The following is a 17,820-nucleotide window of genomic DNA, read 5'->3' as shown; positions in this document are numbered from 1 at the left end:
GAATTAGACATTAGTTTACATTGGTTGTGATTAGCAGAGAGGTATGTTTCCATAATTTGAATTGTTAATTAGGAGATACTTAGAAAGGATGGAAACCCAAAAGGCAAAAATGGAAGCGATGAAACTTGTGCATATTTCTATTTATCGACAGTCTGACTCAAAGTGCTTTCGTAAGCAATGATACAATGCTTCACCCTTTTCTTCATAATTCCACTGTTCCTCCACTCTTTCTCCTTTTTTCGTCATTTTTCATCTCCTTAACTGATTACTTACTCCGAATCACATTTATTGTGTTTATTTTTTTATGTTTAAGAATTGATAGTTAATTATGAGACAGTTTCCTTTTTAATAGATAAAATCTACTAGCATAATTTTGTTTTTAGCTAGCTGAATAGTAAAATTAGCACCGTATAATAAATTAATAATATGATGATAAGTGACATGTCGAGTGTCGACCAGAGCGTGACTAATTATTAAATGTTAGTATGTAACTCTATACACATGCACAATTATTATATGTAACAGTAATAAGTGTCTCGTAGACCGACAAAAGACCAAAAAGTAATCTTAAAAGTTAAAACCCTAGCTTCAACTTAGATTATGTCTCTCTACATAACATATACACATAATATATATATATATATATATATGTACATTACATACTTGTAGAGCGCATGTGCATGAGACAGTGAGAGATACTAGTGAAACATGGAGGTGAAGAAAGATGAGAACAGTTTCTTAGAAAACATGAAAGAAGAGATAAATCAGAATATAAAAGAAGAAGAAGCAGAAGAAGAGATTCTAAAGAAGAGAATCTCAAGCCACCCTTTGTATGGACTTCTTCTTCACTCACATCTCAACTGTTTAAAGGTTATTCTCTCTCTTTTACTAAAAATGATTTTGATTGTTGTAAATACTGATTAGTCTTTTATTGGACCCACCACACGACCAGGTGTGTTCCGGCGACTTTGACTCACCGGAGATCATGAACACGGCGGATGATCTTTCCCTAACCAAACTCTCTCTCCACTCTGATATTTCCCCCGAAGCTTCCTCTTCAGAACTTGATCAATTCATGGTTCTTTACTTCTTCTTATTCTCTTTTTATATATATTTTTTCTTCCTATAATATAAATCAAATTTCACATGTCTTTTAGTATTTTTTTGCTTGTAGATTTCTTAAAACTTAATTTATTTTACGTTTATTTAGCGAAGAGAATTAATTGTAATATTGATACGTGCAAATTCAATAATATATGTCATATAGGAAGCGTATTGCTCGAGTCTACGGGAGCTCAAGGAAGCAATGGAGAAGCCTCTTATGGAAACGCACCGTTTTGTGGATGCGGTGTACAATCAGCTAAACGACATCGTTATGTCATCATCCCCTTAAAAAGGGGTAACAATGAAACAACACTGTTTTGGTGCTATCATCTTAAAAGCAGCATCTCGTGTGCTTCGGTTTCGGAACGTGTTTCGTAGAATCGCTTAATGGTGTAATCTTAATTTACGGAAAAAATTACTATCATGCTCTCTCCTGATTTGGATTTGTTTAAACATTTTAATCACTCTTCATAAAGTACAACTTTAAAAACAACGCTTCCTTAGCTATTTTTTTCCTCCAAGAATTTCAGATTAAAAATTCCAAGAGCATTTACAAACGTAACGATCGTCCTTTTTTAAAAGCACCTTATAATTAACGCCTTTTGCTTTTCCAACAACGTAACGGTCGTTGCATATTTATTTTTTCTTGTAAACATATAGATAGATACACAAAGGTTAAAAGCCTTAAAAGGCGCATTGAGAAAGGCTTATTGAGCGTCGTTAACAATCTGTAAGATTACAGGCGCATTCAGCGATTGGAGTTCCGACCCTATTACAATAAGAGGTGACAGGACCGTAGTAATCGCGACACATTTCGTCGCATTTTTTAGCATCGCATGGAACCATAGGCCATAAAACGGGGCAAGTTTTTTGCAACATTCTCGCCTCTCTCGCACCTTATAAACAAAACATATAGAAAAATTACAACGTTTGCCACATACATAGATGATGACTTGAAAAGACCAGAATTTTCTTCTTTGTATATAGAGTTTTAATTAATTAAAACCATTTTCATAGCTAGAGATGATGATTTGTACGTACCTGCTGAAACAATGAAGATGGCCATGAAAAGAAGAGCAAAAATTGAGAGGTTTCTCATGGTTCAATCTGTAGTTTTTTAATGATAAACTCAGGAACAAAAGATAAATCTATGACGTTTTATAGGTGAAATCGATCCGGAAACCCGGAAAATACTGGATTTTTTAATATATTTTTATTTCCCTGCTAGAAGAACTATTTGTTTTGGAAACTTATTAATTATATGGTCAATGTGATATTAGAATTTGAATTAGACTAGATTTTGTTGACCTGATTCCATGTCCTATTCTCTAATGTATGTGCTATATTTAGATTTTTTTTCTTTCTTTCATAATATAATTGCTGTTTTAAAAAGAATATAATTCTTTGATAACGAAGTAATTATAAGTTTTCCAATATTATTATAAGCCTAGAGATATTTGAATATTTTTTTATCTATCAAGTTGAAATATACATATTTTCGTTTTTTTTTAATATTAATTGCAGTATGTAGAGAGGATTTGGATTAGATCAACCAATTTACGTTTCCCGAAAAATGTTGGGCTTCGTAAAGAGTTAATATTGGGCCTATTATCTTTTCTGTTTTCGGTTTCGAAGTTCAATTTCTTTTTAGCCCAGGTTAAATCAAAAATAATTAAATCACTAATGAATCGAAATAAAAAAAAAAACAAAAACAAAAAAATCCAGTAAACCATATGCAGAAAATGTAAATTTAGAGGCGAAAGGTAATTAAATTAAATTTCCTTGATTATGCGACGTAACACACGTTACGCAAGTCATGTATGTATAAAGTTGTATATATATATTTTAAAATTCTCTTTTAACCAACAATATGACGTCCACAAAACTTATATATGTTTTTTTTAATGAAATTCACACTTTTTTTTTTTTTTACATTCAATAATATGAAAAATTAAAACACTCCTTTATATGCTCAAATTGTGTTTCTTTTATTATAGTCCTTCCAGTTCCACGTGATGTTTGATGCCAGAAAAACGATTAGACAGTATATCTGTATATGTCGATAAAAGCATACTAGAGAAATTAATTATTAAAGTTATCAATCACTCGAAGTAATTTATCAAAACCGCATATATTTTTATGCTAAAATGGTGATTTTACTGATACAAAATTCAAACGCAAACGCTGATCTAATAATATATTTTGCCAAATGAAACGAGACTGAATAGCGTCTAAAACTTGCGATTGAGAGACAACTGCAAAATCTTAATTGCAAACGACGTTTTCACGTGCACGGTGCACCAACCCGCAGGGTATAAGTTCCTCTAACTCTCCACCTCCACTCTTCGCTTTAAAACTTCCATAACTGTATCATTCCACACTCTAGTCCTCTCTAACCAACGAACTTCCAATTTCAAAATTCGAATTCGAATTTCTAATTTTAAGCTTTCGTCGGAGAAAAAAAATGAAGGAGATCGCGTCGAAGCGCAAGGCTGAGCCAACGCCGTTCCCCGGGAAGAAGCTCCTATCGACGCGTTTACGCCGGAAGAGAGCTCAGATCTCTCCCGTTGTTGTTCAGTCACCTCTCTGGAGCAAACAAATCGGAGTCTCTGCTGCTTCTGTCGATTCCTGCTCCGATTTTCTTTTCGTAGCCGATGACAACGTTTCCTGTGGTTCGAGCAGAGTCGAGAAGACTCGAATTGAAGAGATAGAAGTTTCTAAACCTGTTAGAGATGCGGTGAAGGAGACGGTTGGTGATTCGAAGTTCCGGAGGATTACGAGGTCATACGCTAAGCTACACAAGGAGAAGGAAGCAGATGAGATCGAAGTAAGCGAATCGTCTTGTGTTGATTCGAGTTCCGGTGCTGGATTGAGGAGATTGAAGGTGAAAGGAAACGTCGGAGTAGAAATCAACGAGAACGACGAAATCTCTTACTCACGATCCGACGTTACCTTCGCCGAGCATGTCTCCAACAGCCGGAATTTGAGTTTCGGATCGGAGAATAAGGAGAGCGACGTCGTTTCATTCATATCGGGAGTGGAGTACTGTTCCAAGCTTGGGAGTGTTACCGGAGGAGCTGATGATAACGAAGAAATTGAAATCTCCAAACCGATCAGCTTCGTGGAAGCTGATTCCTCTCTTGTATCGGCTAAGGAATCGAAGCCGGAGCTTGAGATAGTCGGATGCGTCTCTGATCTCGCTTGCTCTGAGAAGTTCTCGGACGAAGAGGTTTCAGATTCTCTGGACGAGGATGAGTCATCCGAGCAGCGTTCAGAGATATATTCTCAGTATTCCGACTTCGATTGCTCGGATTACACTCCGTCGTTATATTTCGACTCTGGTAGTGAATTCTCTGAGAAATCGTCCTCTGATTCTCCTATTTCGCATTCTCGCTCTCTGTACCTCGAGTTCAAGGAACAGTTCTGTAGATCCACAATTCCGAACGAACTAGGATCTTCTTGCCAAGAAGAATTTCTCTCTGAAGTAAGTTGTATAATGCCTTCATATCTCTTGGAACAATTGCTAGTGGTTAGAGATTGACGATGTGGTTATAGGCTTGAAAATTCAATCGATTACTAAGTCTGTTTTGATCTGAGACTTGCTCTGCTCTGTGTTCAAGATTTGACTCTGAAATTGTGTTGTGGAATGGATCTTAAGTATACATTGTTTTTTTTAGGTGCTAAGGTTTGATGATGAGGAGGTGGAAGAGAGTTATCAAAGGCTGAGGGAAAGAGAGAGGAGTCTTGCATATATGCGGGACTGTGCTAAAGCTTACTGTTCCAGGATGAACCATACTGATATCATCACACGTCTACGCTGCATCATGGTTCAATGGATTGTGGAGGTGAATATTATCTTTCTGTTCATTTGCATGTAGTTATATATCTTTTGATCTCTGAATGTTGAAGCTCGGAAATATGTATCAGTAGCAGAAGAGAATGAATATTCGGAGATCTTGTTCCTGATTTTAAGAATGTTTTAGCCTAAAGAAGTCTATATAGCTTACTTTGGAATCTTTTAAGGTTTATGTATCAGTAAGCAATGGTATTCTGTGTTGCTGATTGTCTTCTCTCTGATTACAAGCAGCAATGTTCTAAAATGGAGCTTCAGCAAGAGACATTGTTTCTAGGAGTTGGTCTGTTGAATCGATTCCTGAGCAAAGGATTATTCAAAAGCGAAAGGACTCTAATACTAGTTGGGATTGCGAGTCTTACTCTGGCCACCAGAATTGAAGAAAATCAACCTTACAACAGGTACCAACCCATATTCCCTCTCCATTATTGTGACTTCCAGTGTTCATTAGATAACTGTTCTGAATAGGAAAAAGATTAAGAACTGAGTATTATAGTCAACCAAATCAGGAACCTAATAATGGTCTAATGCAAACCCTTCTTGTTTTCTATAAGCAATTAGTGAATTGGCTTTTCATGTGTGTCGAAAATTGGATTATGTTTCTCAAAAAAACTCTTTACTGCAAAACATTCTACAACACACAGGAATAGTTTAATATTCTTGAGCTGCTCACCTGATACTTCCTCTTTTTAATTAGCATCCGGAAAGGGAACTTCAGAATTCAGAACCTAAAATATAGCCGGCATGAAGTAGTGGCAATGGAGTGGCTGGTTCAAGAAGTCCTCAACTTCAAATGCTTCACACCCACAATCTTTAACTTCTTGTGGTAACACCTCTCTTACTATATATTTCCATGTTCCAAGACACATATACTCACAGAAAGATACATATCAGTGATATCACTATTATTATTAATACATCGCAGGTTCTACTTAAAAGCTGCTCGAGCCAATCCAGAAGTTGAAAGGAAAGCCAAATCCCTGGCTATTACCTCACTATCCGACCACACTCAACTCTGTTTTTGGCCCTCAACTGTAGCTGCTGCACTCGTAGTTCTCGCCTGCATCGAACACAACAAAATCTCTGCCTACCAACGAGTCATAAAGGTATCAGTCCCTTCAACAACACTTTAGTACCTTTCAGTTTCGCAAACTATACAAAGAATATTCACAATCCCAAAACCTCCCTTTCTCTCTCTCTCTCTTCAGGTCCATGTTAGAACAACAGATAACGAGTTGCCTGAATGCGTCAAGGTATCTTTCACATCACTCTCAATCTCTCATCATATACAAATCTCAATTTCACCCCTAAAAGTAAAGTAAGTGACTGTTCAAATTGGTGTTTCCTATACAACAGAGTCTGGACTGGTTGCTTGGGCGGTAAGCAATCAAAAAGGAGCAACAACCAGGATACAGTATACTCCGATACGTACACACAGGTTATGATTACCATTTACAAAACAAACACAAGGTAAAGTAATAAGAAAATCCTCTACAGATTTATATACTTAATTGAGCTGGACTCACTTAGTTAGCTCTTCGGAAACTAGTATACCAATTATTTGGCCACCTGTCGCCATACACATTTATTCTCTTCTTTTCCCCAATACATTATACTACCATATTATATATATTTCCTTGTTCAAAATTTCCTCTATATTACGTCTGAAAGATTTCTATTTTTCTAATAGTCACCATCTCTTTTTAATTTGGTTAGAAGATGAAAGTTTCTGATCTCTCTAATATGAATAAGCTTACCAAGTCCAACTTAAAAAAAGAGAGAGAAGTAACCGAATTTAACGAAGTATTTGACAAAGGATAATAGTTTATTCGCGCACTCTCTATAGAATACATTTATCTCCCATCAAAATACAGCCGTCTCTTGGTAAGCACTAAGGAGAGACTAGCGTCTCAAAATAAGTGTTTGACATTTTCACTTTGATTTCAAGTTTGTTTCTTTTTTTTTCTTCACTCAAAGAACTTAATTTTCTTAAAACTCTCATTCATTCATTTTTCCATTTTTTTACAACTTCACACACATTACATTACTTATAGTAGATTTCTTTTACACTCATTCATTTAGACTCTAAACTTAGCAACTATTATATCATTATATCTAGATATTAGACTTCTGGACACAAGCAACCTTACACAACCTTACCTTAGCTATTAGCCACTAACAACTCCAACAACTATTATCTACTTTAGTCTAATTAAGGTTTTCATCAACTTCCTTAGTTAAACTAAGTAAACAACACAAGACTTTTATTTTGGGTCTAACACTACTAATAGTCTAAAGAACACTAAATACACAAACCTTAAGTAGGCTTAACTCCAGCCCATTAGTCTTCTTAATTCACAACAACAAAATAGCGATCTTCTCCTTCCTCTTTTCTCTTCTCCGTACGACCACTTCTTCTTCTCCGACTAACTTCCGATCTTCTTGTTCTTCATCATCTTAGTCTCACTCTTTTCGTCTTTCTCTTTTGCAGGGCAAATCGAAGACTCATCCCTCAACAATAAGGCATAGGGAAAATACGACGTAAAGCATTTACCAGAAGAGATGCGATAACAAATATGGTTTTTGGAACCACATAGTGCTCCACGTTGGACAGCAATAATTATCTATTGTATACGTCATAAACTAAAGTCTATCAATATATTTCATTAAGTAGTCATGATCAACACATGAAAAAGAATGAAAAAAAAAAAAAGCCATCTATGTTGAGGAAAATGAATAAATGATCAAGTACCAAACAAACTACATTGGTAAGCAGAGACTAGCGTCTCAAAATAAGGCATAGCAAAAGAAGACTTATTACCAAGAGAAAAGGTTTGATGCAAAGTATGGTTTCCGCAATCGTAGAGTCCCCAGAATTCTTGGTAATAATCTGTGATGATGACATAGTTGTTGATCGTCGCCATCGGAATGATACTCCCATCTTCTAGTGGCGCATGAAAAACAGAAAAATCTATGGAATGCATCATTTCCCACGATCTCATGTTTATATCTAGACCCCATATCCGGAGTAAAGTGCCTTTGTTGTTGAAGATGCATAGGCGATGGTTAAGAACACGCATGCCCGAATTAAGGGAGGAGTATTTAAACCCGATATATGGACTAATTGAAAAGCTTTGAAAGTTCTCTGTGTGAAGATCTAAAGCTAGTACCTTAGCTTTTTTCTGATTAGATCCAGTGTCGCCGCCGTGGGTGAAACAGTAGAGTACTCCATCCAAGTGTACTATAGAATGGTCGTATTTAACTCGACAATCATGAGGCGGATCTACGGCTTTCCACGTAGTAGAGTCAAGAGCAAAAACCATGCATGAACTTGGTAGATTCACTCACCTTTCGTCACCCCACTTGAAATAACACACAACCTTATACCTTCGTCTCTCACTCATGTTCTCTCTTCCGATCCCTAGCACAGTATAATGTCTACGCATATCTGTTACAAGAAACATACCCTAACTCATAAACAGGCTATAATATAATTATAATAAAGAACAAATCGACTAAAAGTAATTTGGAGATCTTTAATTATCAAAAAAGAAAAGTAATTAATTTGGTATTATATTCATCATACCGTAAGGGATACTATTGGTTAGGGCTAGGCACGAGACGGGTACCATTGAATTTTCTCATACTCTTTACCCGACTCAACCCTAACGGATAATAGAAAAAAAATTACTCGTACTCGACCCTTAAATAACGGGTATCCAAAAAAACGGATATCCGAAAAAAAATAGTTGACCCTTTAAATATCCGACCCTTTACTCTTACCAGGAAAAATGAATATCCGATAAAAAAAATTGTCAATAATCGCAATAATAATTTCATATTCCAAAATCTAAAAAAAAAAAAATTCATAAATGTATGCAACATATAAGTCCAAAAATTAGAAAATTACAAACTTAAAAAATAAAAATAAAATATTAATTCAATTGGGCGTCGAGTTGGACTAAGTTGAACTTAGGCTTTAACTTTAACTCTATAATATATTTATAAATTAATAATAAATAATAATAATACAAAATATTTAAAGGGTATTTACGGGTCGGGTAACAAAACAAGTAAAGGGACGGATATTGAAAACTAAACTAATACATATACTCGTCCCTTATTCACTGGTAATATAACTATAATACCCTTTACTCGACCCTAAAGCTGTGGGTAACCTTTTTTCCGGGACGGGTACGAGCCGAGTAACAGGTCGAATACGGGTAACGGGTATTAGTGCCCAGACTGACTATTGGTGGGATAAGGAAGACTGCAGCAACAAGTGGTGGCAGGATTTAAAAGGCTCATATGAGTATTGGAGTAGAGACCGAACAAACCGTCGCAAGGGTAGGAGAATTTGGAACCTTCAAACAATTGCAAAGGAGTAATGGGTGGGTATGGAGATATTTCATGTGAGATTCCATTGGTAGAAAAAAACATAGTGTCAAAAGCTAGACAGTTGTATCTTGTTTCACATGATATTGTCAGGATTCTCCCTAATTGACTTCCTAGAGATTTCTGTAACCCAATGTGTCTCTCTAGGAAACGCTTTGATTCTATGGTCTTTCTCTATTCTCTCGACACGACTTTGAATCTCATGAGCGATTTCACCGGAAGGTCCAGCAGCAGAATATCTTCTACTATCTCTTGCGGAATGTGTATCCAACTTCTTTTTTTCCCTTGATTCATCTCTATGACCTAAACAAAACAATTTTATTATATAAATTTTGGTTTATATTGTTAAAAAACTCATATTACCGGGAAGGCGGGAAATCTTTTTATACTACTTTAAAAAGTGAAAACCTTTAATTAGAAGATCATATTAATATAAATCTTAAAAATTACAACTCTAAAAATACATATTTAACATTTTTTAAATGTAAATAAATATATCATTCATACTCAAATTAAATTAAAGGAAAATTTGTGATTAATTACGAATTCCTAAAAGGATAAGGGACACTTGCAAAATTAGACCCCTAACTTGAGTCAATTGCAAGACTAGACTCCTCTTTTTCTCTCTCAAACATTTGCTACTTTCTGCCTACTAAATCATCTGCCATTCATTGTATCACAGAAATGTCATTATTTCTAATTTATTTGAATTTCTTGCGAAAATGTTTATTACATCCATATCCTCATCTTCTTGTCTTATTTACGGTTGTACCACCGCAATCAATTTTCCAACAACCATGAACAACTAAATTTGAAGCTCTTAATGCTTCAACAACCCGATTTGTGAGCTTAAATAACACCCAATGCTATGAGAACTTCATTTTCTTCAATCTCCTCTCCATTTTAATCGAAAAAATTGAAAGTTCATTAATCTTGTTATATCTCGTGAACAAGGAAAATTGGCGCTGTGTTTCTTCAGTGGTGACTAAATACGACGTCCTCGGTGCTTGACATTGCGAAACCACCACTGATAAGGTTATTTTCCAGTAGATTTCGTTATTTTCTTTGTTTTTTTGTCGAACTTAGACTTCATTTATTAGTCCAACCGTCATAATATCATATAAAGTCTACTATGTGGTCAGTTTTGCAATTTAAAATTTATCGACTTTCGAGCCCGTAGACTAAAATTTCAGTCTCCTTAATTTTATTTGAAAACAAAAAAATATGATTCAGACTGCATTATAATCTTTCCGTCAGATACTTCGTTTGCAGTCTACTAAGGTGTATTTTTGCAATTGACCAAATTCTTGACTTTTTAGTGATGACTGCTGGCCTAAAGCTTCTTACGATAATAAACGAGTAGACTTCTATAGTGACTATTTTTGGAATTGACCAAAATATTTAAGCATTGACCGTAATATTATTATATTAAAATAATTATTTGACTGCAAATGAAGTCTACTAATTAAAAATTTTAAATGTTGGTCAACTCCAAAAATGACCACGGCAGACTGCAAACGAAGTCATCATTACTATAGACTTCGTACGTAGTCTACTTGGCAAAAGTCAAACTTAGTCAATTGCAATACTAACCACGACGAAGTTTACATTTTCTTGTTGACGGATAGATGAAGTCTACTTGTTAGACAGAAGTCTATTGTAAAGTCAATGAGTTGGTCAATTGCAAAAATAACCAGAGTAAACTATAATTGAAGTTAACAGGTGGAACTTTCCATTGAAGTCTACCTATTTTTATCTATTTAATTGCAAAACTGACCAAAAAATTAACGAAGGATGACCACAAAAGAAGTCAACCGGTTCTAGTAGACTTTGTCCGCTGTCTGCTTTGTTAAATTGTAATTGCAAAAATAGACCACAATTGAAAAGGAGTAATGGGTGGGTATGGAGATATTTCATGTGAGATTCCATTGGTAGAAAACAACATAGTGTCAAAAGCAAGACAGTTGTATCTTGTTTCACATGATATTGTCAGGATTCTCGCTAATTGACTTCCTAGAGATTTCTGAATCCCAATGTGTCTCTCTAGGAAACGCTTTGACTCTATGGTCTTTCTCCATTCTCTCGACACGGCTTTGAATCTCATGAGCGATTTCACGGGAAGGTCCAATAGCAGAATATCTTTTACTATCTCTTGCGGAATGTGTATCCAACTTCTTTTTTTTCCTTGATTCATCTGTACGACCTAAACTAGGTCAAAACAAAACAATTTTATTATATAAATTTTGGTTTATATTGTTGTTAAAAAACTCATATTACTGGAAAGGCGGGAAATCTTTTTATACTACTTTAAAAAATGAAAACCTTTAATTAGAAGATCATATTAATATAAATCTTAAAAATTACAACTCTAAAAATACATATTTAACGTTTTTTAAATGTAAATAAATATCTCATTCAAATTCAAATTAAATTAAAGGAAAATTTGTGATTAATTACTAATTCCTAAAAAAATAATGACAATATACAAAAGAAATATTAAAAAGGAAAATATGGAATTAATTCTCTAGCGATAGGGTTAATCATGTAGAATCTTTTAATTAGTGTTTGGTTACCAAAAATAAAAATAATTATTGTTAATGATTTTAAAAGCTGTAATGCTTTAACTCCAGTAATATTCGACAATTCAATTGTTAATTGAAGCAATAACATTTGTGAATTCATGCTATTCGATGAATCTAACCCGGTAACCCCATTGTAAGTTACATGATTAATTACATCTTGATTTTTATTTCATTAATATATTATTATTTGATAAAGTCTTTCCCCGGCCCTTAGTAATATAAATAAAACAAATGAAGCAAGTGATCCTAGTAGAATAACCTCATTTTGTTACTCAAGATCGATCTTTTTAAATGTATGCGATATAACAAAACTTTTATATGTATGACCATTTTATTTGTATGTTGTTTTAGCCTTGGTTTAATTGTGTTAGATAGAGAATGATGTTTTAGCCTAAAAATATTCAGAAAATAAACTTCTTAATGTTAATAAAAAGGTAAATGAATTGTAAAGCTAAGTACTTCTCTCAACACCACCAAAACAGAAGACAAAATAATCATTGGTAAGCAGAGACTAGCGTCTCACAGTAAGACTGAGACATAACGTCTTTATCAGAATAAGAATCAGTGCCATGTAAAATACTGCTTTTGGAATTGTAGAGCAGCCAAATGTTACGGCGATAGTTTGAAATGATGAGATAATTGTTAATGGTTGCCATCGGGATGATTCTCCGTTGTTTGAATTCTGGCGGAAAGCAAGACAAATCTATGGAATACATCATCTCCCATGACCTCTTGTTTATTTCTAAACCCCATATTTTGAAAAAATGGTCGACGTTATCATCAACAAAACCCTTGGAGATGCATAGGCGATGGTTAAGAACACGCATGCTTAAGTCACAGTAGCGTCTAAACAGGATATCCGGAGTAATTTGTAAGCGTTGAAATTTCTGAGTGTGAAGATCAAAAGCTAGTAACTTAACATCCTGTTCATCCCTATATCGATGTTCCTTGTGGTAGCTGAAGCAATAGATTACTCCATCCAAGTGAATTAGAGGATGGTCATAGTGAACTCGACAATGAGGCGGGTCTACGTATCTCCAAGTATTAGAGTCAAGAGCAAAAACCTTGCACCTCAAAGACTTGTTCACCAATTCGTTATCATAGTCGAAAAACCACACAAGCTTATACTTCCCTCTCACACTATCCTCTCTACCAATCCCTAGCAAAGTATAACTCTTATGCGCACCTGTTACAAAAAACAAAACCTAACTTATTAACAAACTTAATTAGTTTTTTAATTTACTATATATATATATATATATATATTATCAACAAATAAGTTAAAAAAGAAGCCGACCGTCAGCGATTGTAGAGGTGGGATCAGGGAGTCTGCGGCGACTAGTGGTAGCAGGATTAACAAGGGTAAATATACGAGTGATCGTGTAGAGACAAAACAAACCGTCGCAAGGCTCGGAGATTTCAAAACCATCAAACCGGTTAAAAGACCTAATGGGTGGATATGGAGAACCATGTACGATTCCATTGGCAGAAAACAAAACATTATCTAGTGCGAGACCATTGTATCTTGTTTCTCTTGATATAGCAACGATTCTAGCTTGTCCTCGGCCTAGAGACTTCTGAAACCGGTTGTGTTTCTCTATGAAATATTTTGATGCTATTGTTCCTCCCCATGCTCTCGATACGGCTTTGAATCTCACCAATGACTTTACCGGAAGCTTCACCAGAATCTCTTCAACTATCTCTTGCGGGATGTTTCTGCTGCCTCTTATTTTCTCTTCCTTCATCTCTACGACCCTAATTTATCTTTCTCTGGTTCTTGCTTCATCGTTCTATATATATATATATAATTATGTCGAGATAAAAAATTGGTTACTTACTCAAGATATAAGGGAAAAAATTCGGACAAATCACAAAGTCACAAACAATTATTTTTCCAAATTATTTTGGACCCACTAATTTTTTTCTAAGAAATGATATTTGTAGATCTAGTACTAGTATTACGTGATTTTGAAAATTTATACCCCCGAGATATTATTGATTTAGACATAAGATTCTCAAAAGTTTTGAGCCAAACCAAATAAGTCTTCACTTCACCATATCAATTCTTATTGTATATTGGGTAATCCTTAATTCTAAAACTTTTATAACATGACTAGATATTCACCCACAATACACCGCGGAACTATAGTTTTTTCCTAACAATACATAAAATTATTTATTTATTATTTTATCTACATATGTAAATAATGTGTTTTATATATTTTAAATATACTATAGTTTTAAAGTATAATATATTGTATAATTACTATTGTGTATATCTATTGTTTGTCCACGGGTTACAAATTTAAAATATCATTATTATTCATATAGTTTACCTTAGTAAACTATTATAATGTTGTTATCATTTGGAATTTTTATTTACAATGTATTTAAAATATATTTGTAACTCTTGTTTTTTATAATTAGATGAGTATACTATAGTTATAAAAATGTTATAAACTATTATACTGATTTACTGGTTGACAAACATAATTTAGGTGGTTTCATCTATACATATTTTAACACTTTTGTATTTATAGTTGTGCAATTCGATTAAAATAGTTGAGTGTTTTGTAATTGGATATTTTATTTATTTTTATTTTGTTACTTATTAGTATAGATCAAATCTCTTTATTTTAATCTATTAACTATTACTTATTAGTATGGATCAAATATTATTACAATATTTTTGCTTTTTGTTTTTTTGTATCCTATTATTATAATATTATTGTTTTTGTTTGTCTCCACCGACTAAATCTGATTGTCTCCAGCAAAAAAAACGTTAATTTTTTTTTTCTTATCATCTTCGACGTTCTGTTTTTTTTTTCAAATCTGAGAAATCATAAGTTCTTTGTTATGATTCTTTCATATTCAAATAAGAAATAATTGATTATGAAGCCCTTTTAAATTTAGATTCCAAATTTCCAAAATTCCATATCGTTTTCATCTCCACAATTCCTCCTATGCATATAACAGTATCGGTTCGAGGTAAATAAAAAATATGTTCTTTCTGTTGTTGATTTCTTAAAAGTGTTTCTGATGTCACATCGTTTTTGAACTCACATATGGTAATATAAGGGTTTTTGATCACTTGTAGATAACATGTGGCCACTCGTTCTTAGAGACTATGCTTTCCCATCCACAGGTCCGCCATAGCTGGCTATAGCTGCTACGTCGTGACTTTTCTTGTGGGCAAGCGTCACGTGAGACCGTTCAAGCTTTTGTTGTATCCTCTTTTTTCTTTCTCTAGAAATAATCCTACTGTTCGGTGTGTTGTGGCCAACTGATAAGGGAAAACATTTATTAGCAGCAAAGCCAATACATAACCTTGAGTTCTCTAATGCATAAGCTAAATGGAAAAAATGATGTGGGCTCACTCGGGCAAGAACAAATTCAGACTTCAGTTAATCAATTCTTCAGCCTTTAGTTTTCAAATATATGAACATTCTTATTCTTTTTTTTTTTCTTTTTGGTAGTTTAAGAATTTGGTTGGTTACCTTTTCAAGAAGACTCTGAACTTGAGGATTTAACAAATGCTTCATCAGCTAAATGGTTGGTTTGAGAAGAAATTCTTCAGCAGCTAAATGGTTTGGTTGGAGAAGTGGAAACATGTTCCGTATCTGTCATGCTTGCAAGCCTAATCATCCTCTGAATTTGCCATTAACAAAAGAACAGAGAAACAAAACAATGGTTACTCATCATAATCCTTGTTAAACCACACTATACAGCAAACAAAACATACAACAATGAAGACTAAGTTTGAGGCTTTGCAAGCTCTAAAGAAATCACTTTCATATACAGTTTGCTGGTTTAACAATAGAGAAAAATGGTCCAGAAACCGGGCTAAAACAAAAATACATCACCAGTATCTTCTCCCACACATCCTCTGCTTTTAAGCAGTCTTGCGATCATGGTACAAATGAGACACCACCAATATTCTATGGAACACAAGAAGCATCAATAACATTGTGTAGAAAGAATAGTACTTTATACAACATTATTCCATATACTTGGTGTAGCATAAGAATACCACCAATATATGTGGTTCATGTGTTTATTATGTGCTGTCACTGTCTATCAAATAAACTAACGAAGTGTGTTATGGTCAAGAGATTGATAATTGAACCTGTCCGTTTTAAGTCCTAGAACATAAGCAGAAATACACAATTCTGAGATTAACGGATTGTCCTAGAACATAAACAGAAAATATACATTCAACCTCTACAAAAATCAGTATTTACATCAAATCTAGAAAATTGATAACAAAAGGATTATTAGTTCAAGGATTTAAGATGAGTTTACCAGGGAGATCCAATTACGAAATGAAAGCAGTCTCGTGGTTCTTCTTCTGTCCAAGCCAACTGCATGCACCATAAAAACGATAAAGTTAGTCACAGATTCTAATAAGAAATTGAATCATTTCAAATGTCAGAACCATACGAACCGCAAAGCCATACCAAACGCCGTAATATCCTACCAGCCACCGGATCAAACAGCTGCAGTTGAGAAACAAAACAAACCCATAATCATATCGATTGTTTAGAATCAAAGAAAACAAAAAAAAAACCTAGCAGATGTAATCAAATTTACCTCTAGGGTCGCGATTGGTTTTATCAATGGAGTTGATCTTAATCCAATAAAAACACGATAAAGAACTGCCGCCTCCTCCGCTTGATCCATAGAATTGTGAGTCGCGCAACAACATCTAGGTTTATAATTATTTTGAAAAGGGTTTCGTTTCTCAATTAGTGATCAATTATAAAGAGCCATCCGAATACAATTATAAAGGATCCAGAAAAACACGCGGATCCTTGTTTTTTCCGACCCGTTTGTAATTGATCTAGTGGCATGGCTTGTAGACAACTTCCAACTCTATCATTTATGAAATAAATGTCTTTAAAAAAATGTATATATAGATCGATCATGTAAAGGATGATAAATGTTTTTTTTTTGTTTTTAGATTTGCGATGAAAAGACCAAACGATAATTTGATAACATGAGGAGAAAAAGATCAGTTCCCTTCCCCTATAAAGAACACTAGGTAACAATCTACACTATGTAGGGATAAATTAATTCAAATAAAATTATTATTTGAGATTTGATATTTGTTTGTATAAAATAAAATATGTAAATAATTTTTTTATTTTATTCAAATTTACGTTTATTTTATATAAAAACATGTTTCACCCGTGAAATATTTAAAAGTAAACAATAATTTTACCGCGATGAAAAAATTTGTATGAAAATTATTTTAATAAAGCATGAATAATTATTAAATTTTTAAAAGAAATTAATTTGTTGTTTTTTTAAAAAAGTACAATATAGTTTCAAATTAAATGACTACAAATAGTTTAATTTATTTAATAAAATTTTATTTAAGTCTATAACGGCATAGATGTAATTAGGATTAATTAGTAGGGTTTATTTGCTAAAATGTGCTTCGAGCTCTCTCGCGACTGACACATCAGCATTTTTTTTCAAAAGTGCTTCTATATTAATATATAGGGGATTTACACACTTACTGACTTACACCACAAGGCACAAGCACACATATATGTCAATTTTATCGATTATATTTTTTTCATTAGTAAAACAAATATTCTGTTTGTAACAACTTTTAAACAAGTAAAAATATAACTCTAATAAAGTCAGAATTTTAAATTTTAAAAAAATATAGAAAAGATAAATCTAATATTATATAAACAACAAAAATAGTTCTAAATATTTTATCTTAAAAGAAAAGAGATTGTCAATATTCACATATTATGAATATATATCGACTAAAAAAACCATAATTTTTGTTTGTCAACTGTTTTGCCATGCTGATTTTATATTTAATCGAAGATTCTTTAAGGTCCCAAAAAAAAACTCGTAACGGGGACAGAA

General features: G+C 33.6%; 6 protein-coding genes and 1 long non-coding RNA gene across 11 annotated transcripts; 3 read left to right on the top strand and 4 right to left on the bottom strand.

The window, feature by feature from the left end:
- Positions 1–627: 627 nt before the first annotated feature.
- On the top strand, positions 628–1,597 carry LOC104740163 (protein KNATM-like). The gene is made up of 3 exons (XM_010460689.3): positions 628–870; positions 953–1,078; positions 1,268–1,597. Exons 1-3 carry the CDS (start codon positions 709–711, stop codon positions 1,391–1,393), a joined length of 414 nt encoding a protein of 137 aa, XP_010458991.1. The 5' UTR covers positions 628–708; the 3' UTR covers positions 1,394–1,597.
- A 113-nt stretch (positions 1,598–1,710) lies between these two features.
- Positions 1,711–2,279, bottom strand: LOC104740162 (defensin-like protein 201). Its single transcript, XM_019235809.2, has 2 exons — positions 2,146–2,279; positions 1,711–2,000 (listed from the first exon to the last, which is right to left on the bottom strand). The coding sequence occupies exons 1-2, from the start codon at positions 2,201–2,203 to the stop codon at positions 1,825–1,827; spliced, it is 234 nt and encodes a 77-aa protein (XP_019091354.1). The 5' UTR covers positions 2,204–2,279; the 3' UTR covers positions 1,711–1,824.
- Positions 2,280–3,454: 1,175 nt separating this feature from the next.
- LOC104740161 (cyclin-SDS-like) lies at positions 3,455–7,628 on the top strand. Of its 2 annotated transcripts, XR_015579372.1 has the most exons (8): positions 3,455–4,588; positions 4,782–4,949; positions 5,192–5,358; positions 5,655–5,783; positions 5,883–6,063; positions 6,166–6,210; positions 6,314–6,427; positions 7,449–7,628. XR_015579372.1 is itself a non-coding variant. In XM_010460688.3 (7 exons), exons 1-7 carry the CDS (start codon positions 3,569–3,571, stop codon positions 6,338–6,340), a joined length of 1,737 nt encoding a protein of 578 aa, XP_010458990.1. In that variant the 5' UTR covers positions 3,457–3,568; the 3' UTR covers positions 6,341–6,604. The 2 variants fall into 2 exon arrangements, 1 of the variants encoding a protein (XP_010458990.1); XM_010460688.3 differs by lacking the exon at positions 7,449–7,628 and having other exon boundaries at positions 3,457–4,588; positions 6,314–6,604.
- Positions 7,629–7,701: 73 nt separating this feature from the next.
- On the bottom strand, positions 7,702–8,280 carry LOC147927885 (putative F-box protein At1g14315). Its single transcript, XM_087485929.1, has one exon. The coding sequence runs from the start codon at positions 8,278–8,280 to the stop codon at positions 7,702–7,704; it is 579 nt and encodes a 192-aa protein (XP_087342055.1).
- A 4,148-nt stretch (positions 8,281–12,428) lies between these two features.
- Positions 12,429–13,679, bottom strand: LOC104743309 (putative F-box protein At2g02030). Its single transcript, XM_010464405.1, has 2 exons — positions 13,232–13,679; positions 12,429–13,120 (listed from the first exon to the last, which is right to left on the bottom strand). The coding sequence occupies exons 1-2, from the start codon at positions 13,677–13,679 to the stop codon at positions 12,429–12,431; spliced, it is 1,140 nt and encodes a 379-aa protein (XP_010462707.1).
- A 1,103-nt stretch (positions 13,680–14,782) lies between these two features.
- LOC109128899 (uncharacterized) lies at positions 14,783–15,240 on the top strand. The gene is made up of 2 exons (XR_002035194.2): positions 14,783–14,922; positions 15,032–15,240. It is a non-coding gene; the product is annotated as an uncharacterized LOC109128899 (long non-coding RNA).
- On the bottom strand, positions 14,917–16,738 carry LOC104740160 (uncharacterized). 4 transcript variants are annotated; one of them, XR_760165.3, is made up of 5 exons: positions 16,525–16,688; positions 16,392–16,430; positions 16,237–16,295; positions 15,432–15,582; positions 14,917–15,217 (listed from the first exon to the last, which is right to left on the bottom strand). XR_760165.3 is itself a non-coding variant. In XM_010460685.3 (5 exons), exons 1-4 carry the CDS (start codon positions 16,612–16,614, stop codon positions 16,021–16,023), a joined length of 303 nt encoding a protein of 100 aa, XP_010458987.1. In that variant the 5' UTR covers positions 16,615–16,738; the 3' UTR covers positions 14,917–15,217; positions 15,432–16,020. The 4 variants fall into 4 exon arrangements, 3 of the variants coding, with proteins under 3 accessions (XP_010458987.1, XP_010458989.1, XP_087339702.1); XM_010460685.3 differs by having other exon boundaries at positions 15,432–16,122; positions 16,379–16,430; positions 16,525–16,738; XM_010460687.3 differs by having other exon boundaries at positions 15,432–15,872; positions 16,379–16,430; positions 16,525–16,737.
- Positions 16,739–17,820: the final 1,082 nt, after the last annotated feature.

This window comes from Camelina sativa, chromosome 14 (assembly GCF_030686135.1).
Source record: "Camelina sativa cultivar CO46 ecotype springtype chromosome 14, ASM3068613v1".
Lineage (NCBI taxonomy): Eukaryota > Viridiplantae > Streptophyta > Magnoliopsida > Brassicales > Brassicaceae > Camelina > Camelina sativa.
The sequence above is the reverse complement of the archived record's forward strand: the minus strand, read 5'-3'. Positions and strand labels throughout refer to the sequence as shown.

What these genes read in the sequence shown, in the direction of transcription:
- LOC104740163 (XM_010460689.3), top strand. Translation starts at nt 709, where the DNA reads ATGGAGGTGAAGAAAGATGAGAACAGTTTCTTAGAAAACATGAAAGAA. An exon ending in CACATCTCAACTGTTTAAAG is followed by an intron (nt 871 to 952) that starts GTTATTCTCTCT and finishes CCACACGACCAG; the next exon opens with GTGTGTTCCGGCGACTTTGA. An exon ending in CAGAACTTGATCAATTCATG is followed by an intron (nt 1,079 to 1,267) that starts GTTCTTTACTTC and finishes TATGTCATATAG; the next exon opens with GAAGCGTATTGCTCGAGTCT.
- LOC104740162 (XM_019235809.2), bottom strand. Translation starts at nt 2,203, where the DNA reads ATGAGAAACCTCTCAATTTTTGCTCTTCTTTTCATGGCCATCTTCATT. An exon ending in CATCTTCATTGTTTCAGCAG is followed by an intron (nt 2,001 to 2,145) that starts GTACGTACAAAT and finishes TTTGTTTATAAG; the next exon opens with GTGCGAGAGAGGCGAGAATG.
- LOC104740161 (XM_010460688.3), top strand. Translation starts at nt 3,569, where the DNA reads ATGAAGGAGATCGCGTCGAAGCGCAAGGCTGAGCCAACGCCGTTCCCC. An exon ending in AAGAAGAATTTCTCTCTGAA is followed by an intron (nt 4,589 to 4,781) that starts GTAAGTTGTATA and finishes TGTTTTTTTTAG; the next exon opens with GTGCTAAGGTTTGATGATGA. An exon ending in GAAAATCAACCTTACAACAG is followed by an intron (nt 5,359 to 5,654) that starts GTACCAACCCAT and finishes CTTTTTAATTAG; the next exon opens with CATCCGGAAAGGGAACTTCA.
- LOC147927885 (XM_087485929.1), bottom strand. Translation starts at nt 8,280, where the DNA reads ATGGTTTTTGCTCTTGACTCTACTACGTGGAAAGCCGTAGATCCGCCT.
- LOC104743309 (XM_010464405.1), bottom strand. Translation starts at nt 13,679, where the DNA reads ATGAAGGAAGAGAAAATAAGAGGCAGCAGAAACATCCCGCAAGAGATA. An exon ending in CACCTCTACAATCGCTGACG is followed by an intron (nt 13,121 to 13,231) that starts GTCGGCTTCTTT and finishes TTTTTGTAACAG; the next exon opens with GTGCGCATAAGAGTTATACT.
- LOC104740160 (XM_010460685.3), bottom strand. Translation starts at nt 16,614, where the DNA reads ATGGATCAAGCGGAGGAGGCGGCAGTTCTTTATCGTGTTTTTATTGGA. An exon ending in AACCAATCGCGACCCTAGAG is followed by an intron (nt 16,431 to 16,524) that starts GTAAATTTGATT and finishes TCTCAACTGCAG; the next exon opens with CTGTTTGATCCGGTGGCTGG. An exon ending in TTCGTAATTGGATCTCCCTG is followed by an intron (nt 16,123 to 16,236) that starts GTAAACTCATCT and finishes TTTATGTTCTAG; the next exon opens with GACAATCCGTTAATCTCAGA.